This window comes from Anastrepha ludens, chromosome 5 (genome assembly GCF_028408465.1).
Source record: "Anastrepha ludens isolate Willacy chromosome 5, idAnaLude1.1, whole genome shotgun sequence".
Lineage (NCBI taxonomy): Eukaryota > Metazoa > Arthropoda > Insecta > Diptera > Tephritidae > Anastrepha > Anastrepha ludens.
This window is the reverse complement of record NC_071501.1, coordinates 86,569,860-86,591,564: the sequence shown is the minus strand read 5'-3', so window position 1 is coordinate 86,591,564 and position 21,705 is coordinate 86,569,860. Positions and strand designations below refer to the sequence as shown.

At 39.1% G+C, this 21,705-nt stretch overlaps 5 protein-coding genes across 5 annotated transcripts; 2 read left to right on the top strand and 3 right to left on the bottom strand.

Annotated features, from left to right (window-relative positions):
• Window positions 1-5,149: 5,149 nt before the first annotated feature.
• Window positions 5,150-6,004, bottom strand: LOC128865042 (guanine nucleotide exchange factor MSS4 homolog). Its single transcript, XM_054104935.1, has 2 exons — window positions 5,776-6,004; window positions 5,150-5,706 (listed from the first exon to the last, which is right to left on the bottom strand). Exons 1-2 carry the CDS (start codon window positions 5,896-5,898, stop codon window positions 5,413-5,415), a joined length of 417 nt encoding a protein of 138 aa, XP_053960910.1. The 5' UTR covers window positions 5,899-6,004; the 3' UTR covers window positions 5,150-5,412.
• Window positions 6,005-12,029: 6,025 nt separating this feature from the next.
• LOC128865037 (coiled-coil domain-containing protein 97) lies at window positions 12,030-13,506 on the top strand. The gene is made up of 2 exons (XM_054104929.1): window positions 12,030-12,133; window positions 12,193-13,506. Exon 2 carries the CDS (start codon window positions 12,198-12,200, stop codon window positions 13,428-13,430), a length of 1,233 nt encoding a protein of 410 aa, XP_053960904.1. The 5' UTR covers window positions 12,030-12,133; window positions 12,193-12,197; the 3' UTR covers window positions 13,431-13,506.
• Window positions 13,507-13,719: 213 nt separating this feature from the next.
• On the bottom strand, window positions 13,720-15,567 carry LOC128865038 (N6-adenosine-methyltransferase non-catalytic subunit). Its single transcript, XM_054104930.1, has 4 exons — window positions 15,344-15,567; window positions 15,079-15,279; window positions 14,682-15,024; window positions 13,720-14,624 (listed from the first exon to the last, which is right to left on the bottom strand). The coding sequence occupies exons 1-4, from the start codon at window positions 15,407-15,409 to the stop codon at window positions 14,014-14,016; spliced, it is 1,221 nt and encodes a 406-aa protein (XP_053960905.1). The 5' UTR covers window positions 15,410-15,567; the 3' UTR covers window positions 13,720-14,013.
• A 1,752-nt stretch (window positions 15,568-17,319) lies between these two features.
• On the top strand, window positions 17,320-18,995 carry LOC128865039 (tumor suppressor candidate 3). Its single transcript, XM_054104931.1, has 5 exons — window positions 17,320-17,415; window positions 17,471-17,566; window positions 17,669-18,395; window positions 18,455-18,617; window positions 18,833-18,995. The coding sequence occupies exons 1-5, from the start codon at window positions 17,341-17,343 to the stop codon at window positions 18,846-18,848; spliced, it is 1,077 nt and encodes a 358-aa protein (XP_053960906.1). The 5' UTR covers window positions 17,320-17,340; the 3' UTR covers window positions 18,849-18,995.
• Window positions 18,961-20,380, bottom strand: LOC128865040 (polyprenol reductase). Its single transcript, XM_054104932.1, has 3 exons — window positions 19,649-20,380; window positions 19,286-19,587; window positions 18,961-19,219 (listed from the first exon to the last, which is right to left on the bottom strand). Exons 1-3 carry the CDS (start codon window positions 20,223-20,225, stop codon window positions 19,127-19,129), a joined length of 972 nt encoding a protein of 323 aa, XP_053960907.1. The 5' UTR covers window positions 20,226-20,380; the 3' UTR covers window positions 18,961-19,126.
• Between the last annotated feature and the right edge of the window lie 1,325 nt (window positions 20,381-21,705).

The window sequence follows — 21,705 nt, the reverse complement described above, 5'->3', positions numbered from 1 at the left end:
CCGAGCTCCTCCTCCTATTTGTGGCGTGCGTCTTGATGTTGTTCCACAAATGAAGAGACCTACAGCTTCAAGCCGGCTCCGAACGGCAGATATTTCTTATATGAAGAGCTTTTTCATGACAGATATACACTCCCGGTGGTTTGCCATTGCCTGTCGAGGGGCGTCAGCTATTAGAAAAAACTTTTTCTTTATGGTATTTCACCAAGATTCGAACCAACGTTCTCTCTTCATTCCGAATGGTAGTCACGCACCAACCCATTAGGCTACGGCGGTCGCCAGAAAGCCGAAAAGAAGCGAATTTTCTAGATTTTTTCTGAGAAAACTTTTAAATTTATTGATCTAAAAATTAGCACACATATTATGTTATCTTTTAACTGTAAGTTAAGACTTAGTATTAGTAAAAATATTTATTTGGAGAGGAGCTACAGCTGATCTCCGAGAGCTCCTCTCAAAAAAGACGTTTTGCGGTTACCACTATATCTGTAAACTGCATCCACTGAAATTAAAAAACCAAAAAGATTTCGTTAAAGTAATGTTAAATCTAGTAATTTGTCGAAGGAATAATCAAAATAAATTTTTTTGAAAAAATGGCGGTTTCTCAAAAAGAAAAAAAATCGATTTTTGACCAAAATTTCGGCCTTAAATTGTTTATAAAAAAAACTGTATTATAAATAATATATAATTTATCGGTAAGAAAAAATCTTCGAATAATTACTAAAAAATATATTTAAGAAGCTCGTGTTAAAATTTTAGACTAATCGGTTTAGCCGTTTTCGAGTAATTTTGGACACTGACTTTGAAAACACCATTTTGAGAAAAAAGCGTTTAAAATTTGAAATATTATATATAGGATACAATTTTTTTTCAAATTTGCGTGTAACTTCGAAAATATTCACCGAGACGATATTAAATTTACTGTGTGTATTCTTAAATATATGTACATTAAAAAAAAAATTTAAAAAATAGATTTCTTGATAATTCTAACTATATATAACCCCTTAATTCAATAGTAAAATAACTCGCACATAACTCCTTTCTCAATCAATCCAGAAAATAAAATTTTTAAAGCGTAAATAATAATATAAATATTAGTTTGGGGAAAAATAAATCCATTCTTTTAACTTAATTTCCGAGAATTCGCTCTCAAAGAAAAAATTTCCAAAAAAACTAAATGACGCAAATCCAGTAACAATTTGCAAGTTTTACGAACAGCTGATTAAATTGTTGGTGGGAAAAATCACAAAACTTAAACATGTTTTAAGTTAATATACGAACATATGTTCATATAATATATGACTTCAAATAAACTTTATAAATTTTATTAAAATATATTTACTTACATTTTTCATTTTAATCACCATTTTTATTCACCAACTTTGACTCAATTCGCAGATTTCGTGTTTATTTTTATTTTGCGATCAGCTGTTTTTCACATTTGCAAGTTCTTACATGTAAAAATGGATCCAGTAAAAACTTGTAACTTCCCCTCAAAATGAAATGTCATTTTGATCTCTCATTTCCCCTACTTTGCAAGTTTTTTGGATACATGAACACCAAAACTTCATAATTTGTAACACTTGTTATTTTTTGTTTGTTCCAAGCAGCTCTGAGTTACAGGGTGTTAAGAATGGAAGTCAACAAAAGGAGAAAATTCCGTGCATTTTACATTTTTTCTTTGATAAAGGCGAAAGGCGAAAATGCAAGGCAGGCCGCTGAAATTGTAAATGGTGTTTATGGTGCCGATACTGTAACCGCTAATTATAAGCAATTTTGGTTTCGTCGCTTCCGTTCAGACATTTTTGATTTAAAGAAAATGTCGATAATGCTAAAAATGTCGATAAAATCACCGAAATAATCGAAGTTAGCCGGAATATTAGTAGTCGCAGCATCACACAAAAGCTAAAGATCGGCCATTGAACAGTTTTAAACCTTTTGCGCAAAAAATTTACGTTAAAATAATGGATTTCTTTCTCTCCAAAGTAATATTGTATTTGTCATGGAATTAAAAAAACAAGCAAAAAGAATCATTAAAAACATAAAATTCTAATTTATTAATTAAACCGAAAAATAGTTCGAACATAACTCTTTTCTCAATCAATCAAGAAAATTATATTAATTTTTTTAAAGCATAAATAAAAATACACAGTGATGAACAAAAGTGTTGGCAAGATTCTTCCACTTTAATATTATTTTTTGTTCTCTTAGAAAGTTCCTTTAATCACAAAAAGGAACAAATTATCAAAAATATTGCCTTTAATTTATGTTATTATCTTTATATTTAATTAACGCTATTTATTAAAGAAAAAAGTTCTTATTATAAGACACTTAAGTTTTATCGGCCTATTTGGTCTAATTTTTATTGATCTAGCAACTTCTCTCCAAAATTCCCGTTATGTATACACAAGCAATTCCATTGTTGTCAAAAAACCAACTGCAAACTGCAAAGCGCCTCAATTACTATGAACTTTGCCTAATTTTTAGTAAAAGAAGCCGCAAAAAAAGTGAAACTGCCGAGCCTCAGTGCTAAATAATTTTATATTTGCACAATCTGGGCAAATCATTCATCATCATGAAGTAAAAAAAAAAAACCCAAGAATTCTCCACACAAATCGGAAGCGGAAGTTAAAGAAGAGATGGGAAAGGATATTCATCCAATAACAGTCCGGGCAGCATTGCATGATACAATTCTCGCGTGGTTAGACGCGAACCTATCATTTCAAAAATTAAACAAAATAAGCGTTTAGCCTATTCTAAGGAGTATCTAAACAAGCTAAGTGACTTTCGGGACAATGTACTCTTTTTGGATAAAAGCAAATTCAATATCTTTTAATCTGATGGCCGGCAAACTGGGGGGCGAAAGCCTAACACCGAACTGCAAAAACAGCACCTTATTGCGATGTAAAAGATGGTAATGAGGAGTCATTGTGTTGGGTTGCATGTCCGCTGCAGTTGGCGGTGTGCTGGAATTCATTGACGGATTATAGATGAGAGATACTATATCGAAATCCTGAAGAGAAACGTCAAAAAAGTGCCGAAAAGCTGAAATTGCGACAATGACCCGGAGCATACTGCTCATGATGTGCGTATGTGGCTTGAGCACCATATTAAACACACACTAGCTCATGCGCCTCAATTGCCTGAGCTAAGCCCTATACATTTTGCGGAAGAACGAGATAGGCGCATTAGCAAGCGTGCTATATCAATAAAAACATAGGGCTGCCGCCCCAGTAAACTAGCCCTGCCTAGCGTACCGTACCTCACCTCAGGAGACCATAGACAGTCGGTTCTACATAACCTTTCGACTGTCACTTCGGGAACATTCCCCGTTTATACATATATGGGAAATGTGTATGATGCTACAACAACAACAAGAAAAACAAAAACAGAGCTCAAGGTGGCACTGGTAGAGGAATGACAGAATATCGGGGCAGAAACCACCCAAAAATTGATTTCAACGATGCCAAGACGGCTGGTAGCAGTCAGCCAGCAAAAGGACTTGGCTACAAAATATTAATTTGATTATATTTTCCTATTTTGTTATTATTTTTTTAATCTTTTAATAAAGTGTAGAAATACTTTTGTTTCGTTTTAATAAGTTTTTTTTTCTTTTATAATTAGTGTTAATTTAATATAACAGATAATACAATAAATTAAAGGGAATATAATTGATAATTTTCTATCTTCTTCTGTCTAGCGCGTTTTTTTTCTGTTTTGACGAAAAATCACTTCACTTCATAAGACACAAATAATGTTAAAGTGGAAGAATCTTGCTATGCCAATACTTTTGTTCATAACTATAAATATTAGTAAAACTTTTTCAACAACTACATAAAAAGACGGATAAAACAAAAAAAGTCCTTTACCCGACGTTGCCATGACAGTCGGTTCTACGTAACCCGAACGACCCAGATTTATATCGGGCCAAGGACTGTCACCCCAGCAGCTCTTCTTGTAAATGTTTGGGAACATTTATTTTGTTACAACGTCGGCAATCCATGCCCATCTATTACAACGATCCTTGAGCGACACTTGTCCGTTCTGCATGGAAACCGCAAATCCCAAACACATCCTAATGTGCCCAACAATAAGTATACGTCGACAAGAAATTTTGGAATAGGAGGTGCGAAAAACTTCCACCTTTTAATAACTATGTTTTAATATAAAAATTTGTTCAATTTTTTTTGTTATTGTTGCTATAACAGCGTCAATTGTTTCTTGAAATTTTGTTAATTATTGTAATATTGACGAATACTTGGCAGATGCTCCTTTCCTTACATTTTGAGTACGTATCAAGTGGAAAATGCATTGCGAAGAGCAGATGGTTTTTAACAAAAACATATAATATTTCAGCCTAGAAATTCACTCGAGGGTTTGCCATTGACTGCCGAGTGTTATGGCTGTTGTTGTTGCAGCAGCATCAACATTCCTCATACATGTACGACGAGTGCGGCTGAGGTGACACTCATTGGCCGGACATAAATTTGAATCGTTCCGATAACGTAGAACCAAATGTCGTGTGAAGGCAGGCTATCTATCACCTCTCAGTTGAAAAGGTTGATCACATCCCTCAATTGCGGCAAAATATATTATACTTTGAACATAAGCAAACTATAAAGTAAGTTATTTCTAAATTAAAAACAAAATCATACGCTATTGGTAAAAACTATTGCTGTTAAATATGGTGTTTTTCACCAATTATAAATCTATGTATATAATTTGATTAGCGTATCCTCGACCGTCGAGTACAATTCATATGTATTGAAAAATAATTTATCTTGCGCTCCTGGAACATAAATGATAACCATTCATTTCAGCTTAACACCACAGCGAGAGAGCAAACAATTCGCGTTTGTTAAGTCCTTAAGTGTAGCATAATTCTTCACAACTCCCAACATTAGTTCCATACAATTGTAACGTTTACTCTATTATTTTTTTTTTTAATTTTGCTTAAGCCGGCGTTCGTCGCTACTGTAGCTTCAAGTAACTTTCTGCATAGAAACAAAAGGTGCGCTCCCTACGTAAAATAAATATTTAATTAATTATGCACCTATATATTGTAGTAATTTTTACCCGGTTGTGACCACTTGTGTTTGTATTTACCTAGCGAAAAAACCCCGGGTTAAAGTTCTTTTTTAAAATTCATACAGTGTTCAATTGTAAATATTTTTATTAGAACATACAAAATTATATACTTATAGTTTTTAATATAAAAATTATTCATGCTATTCGCTTATACTTTCTTCTATTTAATCAAATGCTGCATAAGATTATGGAATAGATTTAATGGAAAAAGCAAAAATATAAAAAAGATAAGCTAACGCTAATGTCGAATGCCGATTGCATTTTAAATTCCATGCCTATGTAGTGCTCCTCTACTGGCAATTGATTATGATACACTTATGTACATATTATTTACACGTCATCCTCTTCTTTGTCGGCTTCTGGTTCCATTACTGCGTCCGGTTCACTGCCGTGTCTAACTCGTTTTAGTGCAACATAACATTTTTTATTGGCGATTTCATGATAACCCACTGGGCCCATCTCACAGTCTGCACATATCAAAAATTTACGATTATCCACAGTATTAGAAAAGCCGATATTCTCGAATGTAAATATGTCATCGACACGCCAAAAGTTGTTAAGCATTTCTGTTTCTATAATTTCTGCGTCCTTCAGATGCTTCTGCTGCATTAGCGGTAATTCGAACTGCATAGGTAAGAGGTAAGATATTTTTTCTATTCAAAAGGCGTCTCCTTTTAAATCAATCGCACTTACCTCATGTTCGACATACTCCCCGAGTTGTGGTTTAAGAATTAGTGAGTAACAATAATTACATCGTACGCTATGCTTGTTTTTATCGTTTAATATCTGCTCAGGAATTTGTGCTTCATCCGTCATCGTAACTTAATTTTTTCTGTGGTCAAATTTGTGCGCTACAACTTTTTAGAGCAGCAATAAATTGACAGCTGTTATTTACAGCCGAGAATTATCTTTGGACGGAAGATTCACCAATAAAAAAAAATTAGAATTTGAAGAAGAAGCTTTGTACATTCACAATAGACTAACGAAAATTTAAGTAAGAGTAACCAGTTGCGTGAGGGTCATATCAGATGAAATGGTAAGGTATCACTCTAGCCCTCCCCAAGTAGCACTAAAGCGCCGGGTAAGGTATTTATTTTTATATATAAAAATAACTTAAGAAACAACAACTTATTCCACTTTATTTTATTTGAAGAGTATATCTATAAATAAAATTCAAAGCAGCCTTTTAATTGAAAAGGATGCAGGGCAAGGTGAAAAGATTTTTAAAGGTGTACTACCTAGCTCTTCGGCTCTGAGCGAATTTGACAGATATACCCACGTAATTCGTTTTGTGTTTCACAAAGCTTAAGCTAAATTTTGTGAAACACAAAACGAATGATGTAGAATTTAAAGTTCCCTCAAATTTTTTTTTCACCATACCTAACAAGCAAATCTGGTAGCATCCCCGTGGCAGCCGGTTCTACGTTACCGGAATGACTCAAATTTTTGTAGACCAAAGGCTGCCGCCCCTGTAAACTAGCCCTGTTTAGAGAACCGTTTATCAGCAAATCTGGTATCTATCATCCTTGGGATGCAGGAAGAGGGGAATATTGCTTTGTGTGGGCTAATAAGGATACTGTACTGTTTTCTATGTAAGAGATGATATTGCAGACCTAACTCTAAAACTTTTTGATATCCATCTTCTACAGAAACTCCAAGTTTAGCAATTGGCAGAATAGCAAATATTTTCGTCGTGAATGTAGTCATGAATTTATTAGCACATAACAAATATTTCAAAGCGTCTCTGTTTCACTTATAATATTGCATAAGCCTGAAGGTATTAAATTTGTTTAGTGCAAGTAATTTTACAATTTTTTTAGAATTGCCTCTCATCAAGTGAGGAAAGTGATATCAGCAAGAAATATTGAAACTTTGAGAGTGGCAGCTCTCGCTGGTATCATAAGATTTGGAAAAAAATTAAAGGATTGAAGGCAACAACAAAGTAAAGTGGAGCACCTATACACTTTGGTGGAAGCTCTAGAAGTACAGCTTGCCTGGTGCTCAGACGTTTCGAAAAAAACCGAAGGTGTAGCCACTGATATATCAGTGCCAATGGGCAATGTTCCGAGCAACTTTCATTTTCGGATGGGCATTTTAAGGGACAATTAGCTGGCGTTCAAACATTTATCATCCTGTGAGGTTAAATCCTCAATAGTGCGTCGGGAAGTAACCTCATTAGGGGCGTTCAGCTTATTTAGGTCCCTGAGTACTATACCCCCCTCCGAAAACGGGTTAGCTCATATATATATATATAATTGGCGCGTACAGCCTTTTTGAGTGTTTGGACGAGCTCCTCCTCCTATTTGTGGTGTGCGTCTTGATGTTGTTCCACAAATGGAGGGACCTACAGTTTCAAGCCGACTCCGAACGGCATATATTTTTATGAGGAGCTTTTCCATGGCAGAAATATTATACAATCGGAGGTTTGCCATTGCCTACCGAGGGGCGACCGCTATTAGAAAAATGTTTTTCTTAATTTTGGTGTTTCACCGAGATTCGAACCTACGTCCTCTCTGTGAATTCCGAATGGTAGTCACGCACTAACCCATTCGGCTACGGCGGCCGCCGGGTTAGCTCATACATGAGATAAACTGGCTGAGGGGTTGGAACTAATAAAACCTTAGCCCTTCCTGGTGAAAGATCAGCACAGCATCAAGGAAGAGTTCAAAGAACTCATTCCCATGGCAGCCGGTTCTACGTTACCGGAATGACTCGGGTTTTTCCCGACCAAGGGCTGCCGCCCCAGTACACTAGCCCTGTCTAGTGTATCGTATATCACCCCACCCCTTACGTCACAGGAGCAAACTCTCGCAGCAATCCTGCTCCAAATACTTATCCTCAGGGCTGGAGTCGAATCCAACCCTGGGCCAGAAGTATCCTACTGCTGCGTCTGCCATAAACGGCTTCACCCGAACTCCACCCCGGTTAGGTGCAATAAGTGCAACGGGAGCCACCTTAAGACCTGTTCAGGCCTTAAGTCGCACAGGGAGTGGTCCACACGGTATGTGGCCACGTGTTGCTCCCGCCAACAGGCGTCTGATGCCTCCACGGCTACTACACCCCCTGATAGGCCGGCACTACCAACCGCCACCACAACCCATACCTCCACGGTGAGGAGCCTATCGGAGCAACACAAGCCCCCTTCAACCCCTCCCATCCCTTCCTGCTCCAACCCCAGTGCGGGGACAAACCAGCAGCTCCTGGTCCCCCGTACAGCCTGTTCCGTGTGTCAGACCGTTATACCTCGGAATCTGGTATCAGTCCAATGCAATTCCTGCAGTGGCTGGTGCCATTTTCGGAGATGTTCCGGCCTGCGCACCACCCGTGAGTGGACAACTGCCTACGTTGTCCCATGCTGCAGAGCTCTGCACCCACTACCGCCCCCGGAGGCGCGGCCGCCCACCACCATCAGGCCGCAACAACCACAGTGGATTGTGCAGCAGGTCCAACGTGGACAACCCCACGCGTCCCTCACCCCCCGGATTACAAAGACCTCACTGAGAAGCTTCAAGCTTCTTCAGTTTAACTGCAACGGACTTACGAGTAAGGTCGACGAGATAGTCGACTTTATGAGCCGGCACAGTATTAAAATAGCTGCGGTCCAAGAAACAAAGTTGCACGCTAGGTCATCTTTGATCACCAGGGATGGCTATAACGTGCACAGACACAATCGCGAGCGAGACAATGGTGGTGGCCTAGCGTTTATAGTCCACCACACAGTGCAGTATCGTCTCATCGATGAAGGAATCGACCGCAGGGACAGCACCTTAGAATGTCAAGGCATAGCTGTCCGGTCAGGCGATTCCGAGCTCGAAATATTTAACGTATATATACCCCCTGTCACCTGCTGCCCAGCAGGATATCACCCTGATATAGGTGCGCTCATCAGAGGTGAAAACCGATTGGTTGTAGGTGACTTTAATGCGCATCACGATCTTTGGCATTCAAGCCTGCCAAATGATCGTAGGGGACAGCAATTGGCAGAGCAGATAGACGACTCGACATTCAGCACTGTGAACGACGACGCCCCCACCAGGGTAGTGGGCAATTGTAGCAGCTCGCCTGACCTAACAATAGCTAGCGCGGGTCTGATAAATAGCATAACGTGGCGAACTATGCTATCGCTTGCATCAGACCACTTGCCCATTATCGTCTCGATTGAGAGACCTGCCGACTTCGTTTCCGCGAATCACCGGTCCTATTTTAACTTTAAAAAAGCTAATTGGGCCGGCTTCACGGAATTCGCCGAGGACACCTTCGCCGCTCTTCCCATCCCCACTGATGTGCGCGTGGGCGAACGCGCATTCCGCAAGGTGCTCACAGCTGCTGCGGCTCGCTTCATCCCAGCTGGAAGTTATAAGGACATCCGTCCTCATTTCCCAGCAGAAGCAGCCAGTTTAGCGAACGAGCGTGACCACCTACGCCAGGCCGATCCCGGGGATCCCCGCATAAGGGATCTCAATTTGGAGATCCGGCAACTGGTAAATCAACATAAGCGGACTAAATGGGTTGAGCACCTGCAGACTTGTAACCTCACCTCCGGTGTGAGTAAGCTCTGGTCCACCGTTAGGTCCCTGTCGAACCCGACGAAACACAACGACAAGGTGGCTATCACCTTCAACGGTTGTACTTCGTCGGACCCGAAGAGATGCGCGAGCTATTTTAGCCGGCTGTTCATACTGCATCCTTCGGGCGACAGAACCAAACGTCGTGTTACCAGAAGGCTGCACAAACTGACGAACGACAGTGCGCCACTTACTTTCTCCGGTGATGAGGTTCAGGGGGCCATCAACAAGTCGAAATCATCGAAAGCCATTGGATCTGACGGATTAAACGCGCTGATGCTGAAGCATCTGGGACCCCTGGGAGTAGGATACCTCAAAAGGATCTTCAATTTGTCCCTGGCCACTCTCATCATCCCTGACAAGTGGAAAGCAGGGAGAGTGGTCCCACTACTGAAACCTGGGAAACCCGCCAACCAAGGGGAGTCTTATGGGCCGATAACTCTCCTTTCCCCAGTAGTAAAGACACTTGAAGCCCTCCTACTCCCTCTCTACACGACACACCTCGCCCCAGCCCCACATCAGCACGGATTCCGACGAGTGCACAGCACCACCACTGCACTCACCGCCATAAACGCCCAGATAAATCGCGGGCTTAACCAAAACCGCCCCTGCGAGAGGACTGTCTTAGTAGCGTTGGACCTAAAGAAGGCTTTCGATACAGTCAGCCATTCCACGCTACTAGATGATATTTATCAGTCGACACTCCCGCCAGGGCTGAAGAGGTGGTCCGCGAACTACCTGAGCGGTCGGCACTCGTCAGTGATTTTTCGAGATCAAACATCAAAGCAGAGGAAGATTAAGCAAGGCGTACCGCAGGGTGGTGTCCTTTCACCCTTGCTTTTTAACTTCTACATCTCGAAGCTCCCCCAACCACCAGCGGGAGTTTCCCTGATCTCATGCGCTGACGATTGCACGATAATGGCGTAGGGCAATGACATCGATGGCCTGTGTTCCAAAGTGAACAACTACCTCACCGACCTTTCTCGCTTTTTCTCTGCGAGGAATCTTCAACTTTCCCCCACAAAGTCCACGGCGACCCTTTTCACCACCTGGACAAAGGAGGTCAAGCTGTCCCTTAAGGTAAAAGTCGACGACACACCAATTCCGACTGTAAATAACCCCAAAATTTTGGGTGTAACCTTTGACAGCCTGCTCTCCTTCTCTGCGCATACAACCGCAATTGCCACAAAAGTCCAAAATCGCAACAAGGTCCTCAAATCGCTGGCCGGCAGCACTTGGGGCAAAGACAAAGAACTGTTGCTTTCGACATTTAAGGCAATTGGCCGGCCGGTTCTAAACTATGCTGCGCCTGTCTGGTCGCCTGGAACTAGTGCTTCGCAGTGGACAAAGCTTCAGACATGTCAAAATACCGCCATTCGGACAGCGACCGGGTGCCTCCTGATGTCACCCATCCAACACCTTCATAACGAGGCACAAATGCTCCCAGTTGCGGAGCACAACAAATTGCTCAGCAAGCAGTTCCTGCTGGGGTGTTACCGCAGGTTTCACCCCTGCAGACACCTGCTTGAGCCTGAGCCACCTCCCAGGCACGTCAGGAGACACCTCCTTGACTACGCTGACGAACTCCAGGACAAAACTGACCGAAACCTACTGGACCGAACAGTATTTAGACAGTCAATAAACGACATTCACCGGGAGACCGTTACCACCTTCATGAACTCCCGTCCTGTGAATGCCGTAATCGGAGTCCAACCACCACCTATCGCAGATGAAGAGCTCCAGCTACCCGTGAGACTCGTGTAACATTGGCACAATTACGTTCTGGATATTGTAGCAGGTTAAACTCCTACTTATCCAGAATTGACCCCGACATACCAAACACATATCCGGCATGTGAAGGTACCCCGCACGACACTAACCACCTCTTCACATGCCCCCTCAAACCGACTCATCTAACCCCCCTCTCCCTCTGGACCCAACCTGTCGAAACAGCATGTTTCCTGGGCCTACCCTTAGATGAGCTAGACGAAGACGACCGATGATATACTTACACTGACAGGGCTAACTATGCTGTTAAAACAACAAACAACAAGTTCAAAGAACTCAAGTTGGCACCACATTATGGGGCTAAACTAGGCAAAGTCATTAAGTCAAAAAATTAAAAGAGTTAATTCCACGATGTAGTATAGGAAGAGCGGCTAAAGTTCTTAGAGTCAAAGTGCCAGCCTCGATCTATAGCTGATTTCATTAAAGTTGCAAAAGAGGTTTCTTTGTAAAATTTTCTTTAGATGCAGAAAAGTTGAGCTGTTAATATATCACCTGTTGTTTTTTTGTGGCATAAGTGGCAAGTGGCATAACAACGCTACAACTCGCAAAAATTCCCAAAAGATACCTAGAAAATAAGACACTGTGCCTGTATTCTCGATGAAAACCAGGTGGTCTATTGTGAATTAGTTTATTTAGGTGTACGATCTCAATATAGTAAACATAAATATAAATTAATTGCAATCAAAAGGCGTTTCCAAGTAAGGATTTGTGTTAATAACTTTCGATGATTATCATAATTATTCAATATCTATTCCAGACACTATGACAGCAGAAACCGCGGAACCTATCACCGCCGGTGGCAACAACTACTCATCTAATGATGCATCCGCCCTAAATACAAATACAAATCCCACTGCAAAATCTCACTCGAATGAGCAACACAGAGACATAGAAGATATTTTCGCTTTTCTGAGCTTCAATAATCAAATTATATTTAAATCTCAACAAATTGATGACCCAGAACTTCAACGCGATGAAAAAGTGCAGATTGCGAGAGATATTTACAATAAAAGCCCACAGATATTTCTAATGCGCTTTGGCAGCTATTTGGAAGAGCATCATCTGGCGACAGTCGCGCAAATAGCTGTTACTAATTTAGAAAATAGCGATGAAATGCAGCTGCTACTTACAGACTATCGAAATAAGCTAAATACACGAAAGCGCGATGTGAAGAATCGGCGTTACGCAGCCATGCAAAAACTTATAGTGGACGGTGAATATTTCAGTGAACAGGAAATGATGAAACGGGCGCCGGAATTGTATCAGGAGCTGATAGGACAATATTTAAGTGATGCGGAAAAGAAACACCGAGACGAATATGATGTTAAAAATACAACGTTCTCGGGAATATTAATGCATACAATAGAGCAACAGCAACTGCAGGATGTGCTCAAGTTGGCTGACAAACAGAATGTTAAAAGTCGACAGCTGGAACGTGAAATCGAAAGAGAGAATTATACTGGGGATGAAACAACGCAAAGCACAAGAAGTAGTGAGGAAGAAACAATGGAAGACGAAAAACGTGCCTCAGTGGAGGATGATGTGCCCGCTGGCTTCCGTCAACAATGGGGAAATTTCGATAATGAACAAGTGGCTTGCTCCACCAGCCATCAAGCAAAAAAACGCACCAAAGAAAAAGCAAAACCGAATCAATTAGTAAAACTTGATAGAAAACAAAATTCGAATGCTTTCATAACAGCGGGGGAACGTGAGCTATTGCGACAGGAATTCATTGGAATTATGCATGAACAGTTTCTCAGTGGCTTGGATCCAGACTTTGATTATACACAAGTCGACGACAACACACAATTAGACGATCTCAGCCAATTGAATCAGGATAAAGAAGATGCATATTTTGAAGCGAGTGACTACTCGAGTGAAGAGGAGGTGGTAATTAAAAGGGAAGAAGAAGAGCATTTCAATGAAGATGAATCGGAGGACGAACTTGATGTATTCATGAATCATTTGAACAGACATCATAGCTTGCAGCAGTAGTTTTTGTTTTTAAGTTAAGCTATATGTGTAAGAGTTTTACACTGAAGATAAATAAATATAAACGGTTGTTAATATACTCGTACATTTAAAATAATATTCAACTAAATCACCCACATACAGAAATTTACCGACAGTTGGTTCTACGACTTTTCCACGACAGTCGGTTCTACGTTACCGAAACAACCCGGATTTATATCCGGCCAAGGACTGTCACTCCAGCAGCATTCACCCTATATATGGAGAATGTTTATGCTGCTACAACAACAACAAGAAATTTACCGATTACACGTTCATTTTGATACTGTAATTTAGCCTGCAATGTTTTTAATTCCATGTTGTTAAATATATGTACATACATAATTGTCTTCAAAATTCAAGACATAATTTAGTTAAAAAAAATTTGCATATGGGAATTGGTTTCCCAATTTTCTTTCATATACTGTTGGCTTATAGATAAGATGTATGACAAGAGACTTGCGTTAGATCTTTAACAGTGCGTTTTAGTAGTTAAAAAATGAAAACTTTACTTAACCGAAAATAGGAGTGCATTACTCATATTCCAACGAATACTAAAATTAAGAATTTACCTAGGCCGACCACGACCACGCGGAAAACCGCGCCCACGACCACGTAATGCTTTGCTGTTAGCTGGTGGACTTTTCGGACGTAGTGATTCGATGCGGCTAGTACAGCCCGTAGCCGGTGCTTCAGCAAAATAAGTTTGATATAGTTCGGAATTGAAATTGGAGTTTGTCAGTTCCGGTCCAACGGTCAACCAACCTGGTCGTATACTGGAGTCACGACCGAATAGATGCATGCGTCTGCGTCCCAAGCAGAAATGTTCAATTATATGAAATATTTCAATCGGCTTCTCAAAGCTGCCGAATTCGTCCTCCTCCGAGATAATTAAATCGATGTCAACATTGGCGTGTATAAAATCCCCATCAGTAGAGCGGCGCACTGTACCTTTTATGCCCATCAAGCAATGTTCTTTCGTACGTTGAAACACAGCTTTCGGTTCCAGTTGCTTTGAATGCCCGGGCTTATTGATATTGGTTCGTATCCAACAAATGTCTTCACATCGTCGGAAGCCCCATTTCTTCAAGCAATTGCGTCCCATATCTAAACCTTCGGATGATCCACACCAAAGGAAGACAAATGAACGATGCGCGGCCACTTCACCCACATCTAAATCTGTTAAAGAATATTTGTTTAGTTACAAGTTAAAAAATACTGGCTATCAAATATTACTTAAAATTTCTTCCCAGTTCCAAAAAACACGCGATGCTCCACCCACAGTTGCCACTGATGGTGCTGCTCTAGCATACTCTTCCAGCGGTGGCTCAATTAAAATAACGTCGAACTTAGAGCCTAATGATTTTAAATCCAGCGTTTTCAAGTCTGCCTTCAAATACATTGGTGCTGATGCGGTATCCTGTATTAATTTGTCTTTCAAGCGTATTAGTTCACGTAATTTTGGATACTCCTCAAAGCGGTCGGCTAGACCGACATCTCTTATAAAATTTTGTGGACGCTGTCCAGTATCGACGAAGTGTTGACAATAATCATTGTGTGGATTCGAAGATTGTGTACCCTAAAGCAAAAAGTTCTTATTATATTTCAAATGCAAATTTCTAGTGTAATTTACCTTTAAAAATGTAGAGGAGTCACGATATATGATTTCCCCGGGCATTTTTTTGCCTCCGCTGCCGCCGTCGTCATCCCTGCTATTGCCGCCCGAACCTGTTCTCTGTCCACCAAAACCAGAGTAACTACTTCCAGCACTATTATTCAGTTCATCGGCTGTGCCAAGCACAATCTTTAGCTCATCTACGCTAGAGAGTCCCAACTACACATAAAAAAGTATTAAATAGTCACTTAGCGTTAACATAGTCGGTTTATAGAGTACATACTGTTTGAGCCAATAACTGCTTCCGTTTGCGTGAACGCTCCTGTGAAATTTTTAATATGTCACTCATCTTGGAGCAGATTCTACGAAGTTAACTAAATAATATTGCTTTTAATTTAATTCACATTTTTCGCCCAACTAATTAAACTCGAACCACACACCGGCTACACAAGATTGACAATGAATGTATTCTTTACATCGTGCCGGCTACACAATGGAATCTGGGAATGCTCCTCATTCACAATGAATAGCTTTATGAACAGTGCTGCCATATTCCTGAAAATCTACCAAATCGGTAGATTTGATTCTACATTTTCTTGTTACAGTACGTTCACATATGCAGTGATTAGCAATAAATCCACAAAATTAAACCACCCGTTCACATATGGCAGATTACCTGCAAAATTGACAATCAGCTGCCAATACTGTTATGAAAGGTTTGTCCTCATAGGAATTGCTTTGGTGGAATATATTTAATTATTATTAACGATATGAAGTAAAGATAAGGAGAAGGAATAGCTAATTTAACACAGTTGGAGGAAATCCGTTAACCCCATTAACTCAGGCTTCGAAAAATGACTCAGCAATACGCATGCGAAATTCGATATTACATTTTATAATAACTAATAAGCGAGCAAAGCGTTTATGGACATACGTCTTTTTTGTTTTTTGTTATTTGACTGCATAATTAATAATACCTAACAACATTTTTATTAGAATTATGTCTACAAACCTGTTTTCTTTGTTATAAATATCTATAACACAGAAAACACCGGGTTGTATGTAAAAAAGTATAGTAATAATCTAGGATTATTTTATAATCTTAGATTTCAGGAGAGAAATTGTATATGAGCAATCTCGCTTTTTAATTACGCATAGGGAGTTAAGCACGAAAAAGTAGATAATCTACTTATATGTGAGTGTATTATAAGTGCAACTGGTAGGGAATGGCAATTCTTTATTCTCATAATTTAAGTGTTTTAGGGGAATTTTCGACGGCAACATGGCCAAAAAATTACAATTAATATCGATTGTGAATGAAAAATAATGAAACTTGTGAAGAGAAGAACAAGAAAAATTGGAAGCAATCATGGCGAAAAATGACAGTTAATATCGATGGTGAACTTAAAATAATGAAACACGTTCGAAATTACATTAATTGTTTGATATTTCGGAGCAGTTTGGGAAATTTAAGACTTTTTTAATAATTATTTCTTAGTATCAGGGCAGCTAATTCCCGTGTTTGTTGCATACGGTACATCTTTCACTGACAAAACTATCCAATAAACAAATCAGCAGATCACTAATCCGCGTAACAACCATCTGTCGCACTACAATTTCAATCAGATTTAATTGCGCCGATTTTCCCGTTTAACACCGCCATCTGTCTGGGCTATTAGCGAATTATGTGGAATACAACAATACAATGTAACTTTCTTGGGTTGATATAAGAGGTTTCGGTTGAAAGCGCTTAACAATATGCAACTTAGTTAATAGGTCAGAATATAATACTTATACCTGCCAATTGCTTCATTTAGAAATAAGAAAGGAAACATATTTACCAAAGAAGAAAGAATTAGTTTTGGGTTTTGTTTTTCGTTCGTTGACAAATTCACACAACTGTGACTAATTTGACGCGAATGCAATGATTTGCTTATTCCACGCAGGTACGTCCCGATACTTTTGTAGCTTTGTTGTTATTGGAAATCTATGCCGGACAGGTACAAACCCCAACAGAACGTATCCAATTAATGAAGAAACATGCTTATAAATTTGTTGCAACCTATTCTTTTTTATCTGTCCCATCACTAAAAAGAAATCATTATTTTTATGACAATCAAACATTAAATAAACCGAATAATACTTTTTAAATTGATTTTTGTTATTTTTTGACATACCTGCTTTTGGCGCAGAAATGATATATTTGCCGACTCAAAAACTTTTTCTCGATAATTGGTACAAGTATCGTTTGAACTGTATTTCAAGATCTAGGTATCGCTCATGGGTATCGCTCACCTACTTGTATTTACGTGTATCGGTACATCTCTAGTATCAAATTTTATCTGTCAGTTTGAGGTATAATTCTACAAATATTAATTATTCTGTCTTATTTCTAAAACTTACCTTTTAGGCATATAAAATGAATGTGCTTGGAAAAACAGTATTACTGGCGCTTCTGCTGCTCGCAGGATTCCTGGTGTTTACCACTGCACAGAGTAAACAAAAGGTAATTGCCATTTGCACTTGATGGCCACGTCATGGAGTGCCAGCGAGTATATCGCCGGCTAACAATAACCGCTTGTATTTTTATGTTTTTTCCGTCACTTAGTCGGGCCTGTCGTTATCAGAAAAGGTTCGCAATTTGCAAGATATGAATATGAAAAAGGCACTACTACGTTTTAATGGACAAAAATTCCGCGAATATATTAGGAATGCGCCGCGTAACTATTCTGTTGTGGTCATGCTGACAGCGTTGGCTCCTTCACGGCAATGCCAAATATGTCGCCATGCCTATGATGAATTCACCATTGCAGCTAACTCTTACCGTTACTCGCCAACCTACTCGAATAAATTATTCTTTGCAATGGTTGACTTCGATGAGGGCTCCGATGTATTCCAGTCACTAGGCATCAATACAGCACCAGTTTTTATGCACTTCCCAGCTAAGGGTAAGCCAAAAGGTCTCGATACTATGGATATTCACCGAGTCGGATTTGCTGCTGAAGCGATTGCGAAATTTGTACACGAGCGCACCGACATACAAATACGCATTTTCCGACCTCCAAACTACTCCGGCACAGTTGCAATGATAACCCTGGTTGCTCTGGTGGGCGGTTTCCTCTACATACGTCGCAATAACTTAGAGTTCCTATATAACAAACAAATTTGGGGCGCTGTTGCGTTGTTCTTTTGTTTCGCCATGATTTCAGGACAAATGTGGAATCACATACGTGGTCCACCGCTGGTTCATAAAAGCAAGAACGGCGGCGTGGCATATATACATGGTTCATCTCAAGGACAACTGGTGGTGGAGACTTACATCATTATGTTCTTAAGTAGGAGAGACATTTAATTTACTTATTTCCCATTTGATTAACTCTTTATTATATTACAGATGCCATGATTGTGTTGGGAATGGTTCTGCTTACAGAATCTGGTTCACAAAGTGATCATAAAAGAGCGCGTATAATGGCCATAGCGGGGCTGTTGTTGGTTGTAGTGTTCTTCTCTTTCTTGTTATCTGTGTTTCGCTCCAAGGCGCAGGGATATCCTTACAGGTAAAAATAAGTTTTCTCGTAATGTATTCTTCAGTTGTAGAAGTCTAACAATCAATTACAAAGTTATCCGTTACTTTTTTCTTTTATTACCTCACTTTAATACATTGTTGTTGTGCTTAACTTTTGAATATCAAAATTTTGTTACTACGCAGAATGTAATTATTATCAGCAATTGAACACATTGATTAATACACATATTTTTATATTTTTTCCAGTTTTCTTTTCAAGTAAATAAATCAACGAGACTCACCCACTTCGTCTTTTTGCCTGCGCCAATGCATTCAAAAATATTCTTAGTGCATTTTTTCCGTGTACAATTTATTTTAAGAAGAAACAAGAGATGTTAAAAGAAGTTCAATAAAACTGTATTGAAACATACGCGATTTTATTTTCCAGTAATGCGACGGAATGTGTATCACCTTCCTTTAAAGGTGTGAATCGTTACGAGTATTGTATGAATATAAAAAATTGTCTAACTATTTTCTATACATAGTTTATGTAAAAATCATTTACAAGATGAAAGGTATAAGCGCTTTCCTATTTTTTGGGTAATTTTTGAAATTTTCCTTATACCACTTGTGTGTGAGCAAAGCATTCATTAACTGCAAAATACGAGTTAGTAAACATATATATTTCTTTTGTAATAAATACTAATCGTGTACATTTACCTGATTGGAGTAAACCCAAATAAATATTAAGAGCCAAGTAACACTTCTAGGTAACAGGCCTAACAACGCCACATACATAACAACTTCGAAAAACATGTGGGGCGAGGAAATCATGTTAAAGAATCCTCCAGTCGGCAGTAAATGACGCTCGGTTTTTACTTCACCACTTTTAGTATCCTTGCGTAGGTTGACTAGTATCATATTGGACTTGTATTGTTGTGTCCAACTAATGTAAAAAATAAATATGCAGAGGTATTGCAGCAGTGAAATGTTCTTGAAAGAGAATGCTGAGGGTAGTGTACCTATAAATAAATATATAAAAGATAAATACATGTATGGGCATATGAATTGCGCCTGGCTCACCTCGCACAAAGCCTTCTGTGTTGCTTAATAACGCTAATATAGCACCAAAATAGTGCATGTGCCCCACCAAATAATGACTCCAATTAATTTTACTATTTTTTGAGAATATTTGTACGAAATTCGTCTCATAAAATCGTCTACCGCATTGCATAGTCATAAGCACTGTAGCCACGAATGCACAGGTGGAATCAACTTGAACATATCTATTTGTTTTACCACCAGCTATAAAGTCCAAAAACACAAGCACCACCTCTGGCGCTTCAGTTTTCATAAGAAGTCCCTTCATCACCAGGAAAAGTGCCAGCATTGACCAAGTAAAAGCGAAAATGTAAAAATGTTTAAACCAACTCTTTGGTAACTCCATGCTGCTAATCAAAGCATTTGCCGGACCCTTATAGCTGTGCTTGCCATAACGAAATGATTGTCGCAAGCAATTGGGCAATAACGATTCGACAAGATTAACAAGACTACCGAAAACTACAATCACTACAATAAAACCTATAAAAATAAAGTTCAGTGCATTGAAGTTATATTCTTCAATGAATTCGTTTAAAATATTAAAAATATTTTTCAGCATTTTTATGACGATAAAATTGCTTTTTTATTGAAGATTCCTTTTCTGGCTATTCAGATACAGAAAAACATCACACTTTCACTTTGGCTTTGACAGGAAATAGTGCACTGAACATTTTCTTATCACCAAATTTCTTTCTTACCGACCATTGTATATTCACAATTTCTCCTTTGATTCGTTTTGTTTTTGTGTTATAAATGCAACTGTGAATAATCATAGCATTTGTTTACTTGGCAAGAAGCAAGGCGAATTTATCAAATCCGCTTTGGCCAGGACAAGGTGGATTTAATAAGGTGACAGCATTAACCCAGCTGAATTTTTCGCCGTAGGTATGGCTTACGTCAAAATGATATGCTTTGTTTGCATGTATTGGTATGTTTACATTCGTATGTTTACATTTGCTTGCTGATTTTGACATGATGCTTGCACCAAACGCAACAACAAATACATGTAGGGTTTTACTTATATGTGTTTGCTGTTACCTGTAATAAATTCACCTTGGCCAGGAGCAATTTGTTTTAATGCGAGAGAAATTCGTAAAAGCCTAAATACAATCATAATAGTGATATTCAATATACAAAATATTATTTATAACAAAGGGAACATATTTAAAATGGACGAAGATGTGGTTTTATTTTGTTCCGTACTGTTGACTCGGCAAAGAGCAGTGAGTAGCAAACCAGCATGAAGAAACGCATTTCATAGATAATTCCCGGGTATCTGGAAACGATGCGGTTATTCAAAATGATCAAAGGTATTTAAGCGGGTTAAACTCACAAATAGTTCTTCGAAAAAACCTGTTGGGAATAAAATATTTACCGCCTTCAAATATTCAATAACGAATGCAGTGAACCTTGCAAGGTCGCAATCACTCACAGAAAATACCCCAGGTAGAACTTAAATATGAGGAAATTATGAAAATCAAACAAAGTTTGTTGACCGAAATAGATGAAACCGAAAACATAGCCGAAAATGTTGGTTTTATATCTAGCGTATCAGAGGATGGATGGCTGTCGCTTACTTGCAAAAATGCAGGGACTAGAGATTGGCTCAAGACTGTGATCAGTAAGCTAAATTCATATTTAAATAAAGATATAGAGGCTTCCACTGGCGGTGCTATTCCAAGCTCTTTAACCTTTAAATATTGAACCGGACGACGTTATGGAACAGAATTCTTTAAAGCATCGGTTGGCTAAACAAATCGTAGGGCTTTTAAATACCAACTGGAGTCTGCTGAATGTGGTGAAGAATGAAACGGGAGGACATTTTGTTAGCTACTGCATTGACGGGAAGTCAAAAGACACTATAGAAGCTTGACACGGTAAACTTTGAACTTCTCACATATAACGGGTATTAAATAAAGAACAGCATCCCGAATAAAACATGTACCTGCACACATATCTACATTTACATGTATATGTTTCAAATGCATTAATTTATAAAATAAATATTTAATTTAGCAATGAAAATAAAGTATTTAGTA

Excerpts from the sequence above, each read along its gene's own strand:
- LOC128865042 (XM_054104935.1), bottom strand. The coding sequence starts at position 5,898 with ATGACGGATGAAGCACAAATTCCTGAGCAGATATTAAACGATAAAAAC. Across the intron at positions 5,707-5,775 it reads GGGAGTATGTCGAACATGAG|TTCGAATTACCGCTAATGCA; the intron begins GTAAGTGCGATT and ends TTACCTATGCAG.
- LOC128865039 (XM_054104931.1), top strand. The coding sequence starts at position 17,341 with ATGGGTATCGCTCACCTACTTGTATTTACGTGTATCGGTACATCTCTA. Across the intron at positions 17,416-17,470 it reads ATTTTATCTGTCAGTTTGAG|GCATATAAAATGAATGTGCT; the intron begins GTATAATTCTAC and ends CTTACCTTTTAG. Across the intron at positions 17,567-17,668 it reads CTGCACAGAGTAAACAAAAG|TCGGGCCTGTCGTTATCAGA; the intron begins GTAATTGCCATT and ends TCCGTCACTTAG.
- LOC128865037 (XM_054104929.1), top strand. The coding sequence starts at position 12,198 with ATGACAGCAGAAACCGCGGAACCTATCACCGCCGGTGGCAACAACTAC.
- LOC128865038 (XM_054104930.1), bottom strand. The coding sequence starts at position 15,409 with ATGAGTGACATATTAAAAATTTCACAGGAGCGTTCACGCAAACGGAAG. Across the intron at positions 15,280-15,343 it reads AGCAGTTATTGGCTCAAACA|TTGGGACTCTCTAGCGTAGA; the intron begins GTATGTACTCTA and ends TTTTATGTGTAG. Across the intron at positions 14,625-14,681 it reads GAACTGGGAAGAAATTTTAA|ATTTAGATGTGGGTGAAGTG; the intron begins GTAATATTTGAT and ends ATTCTTTAACAG.
- LOC128865040 (XM_054104932.1), bottom strand. The coding sequence starts at position 20,225 with ATGCTGAAAAATATTTTTAATATTTTAAACGAATTCATTGAAGAATAT. Across the intron at positions 19,588-19,648 it reads CACAGAAGGCTTTGTGCGAG|GTACACTACCCTCAGCATTC; the intron begins GTGAGCCAGGCG and ends ATTTATTTATAG. Across the intron at positions 19,220-19,285 it reads TTTGGGTTTACTCCAATCAG|TTAATGAATGCTTTGCTCAC; the intron begins GTAAATGTACAC and ends CGTATTTTGCAG.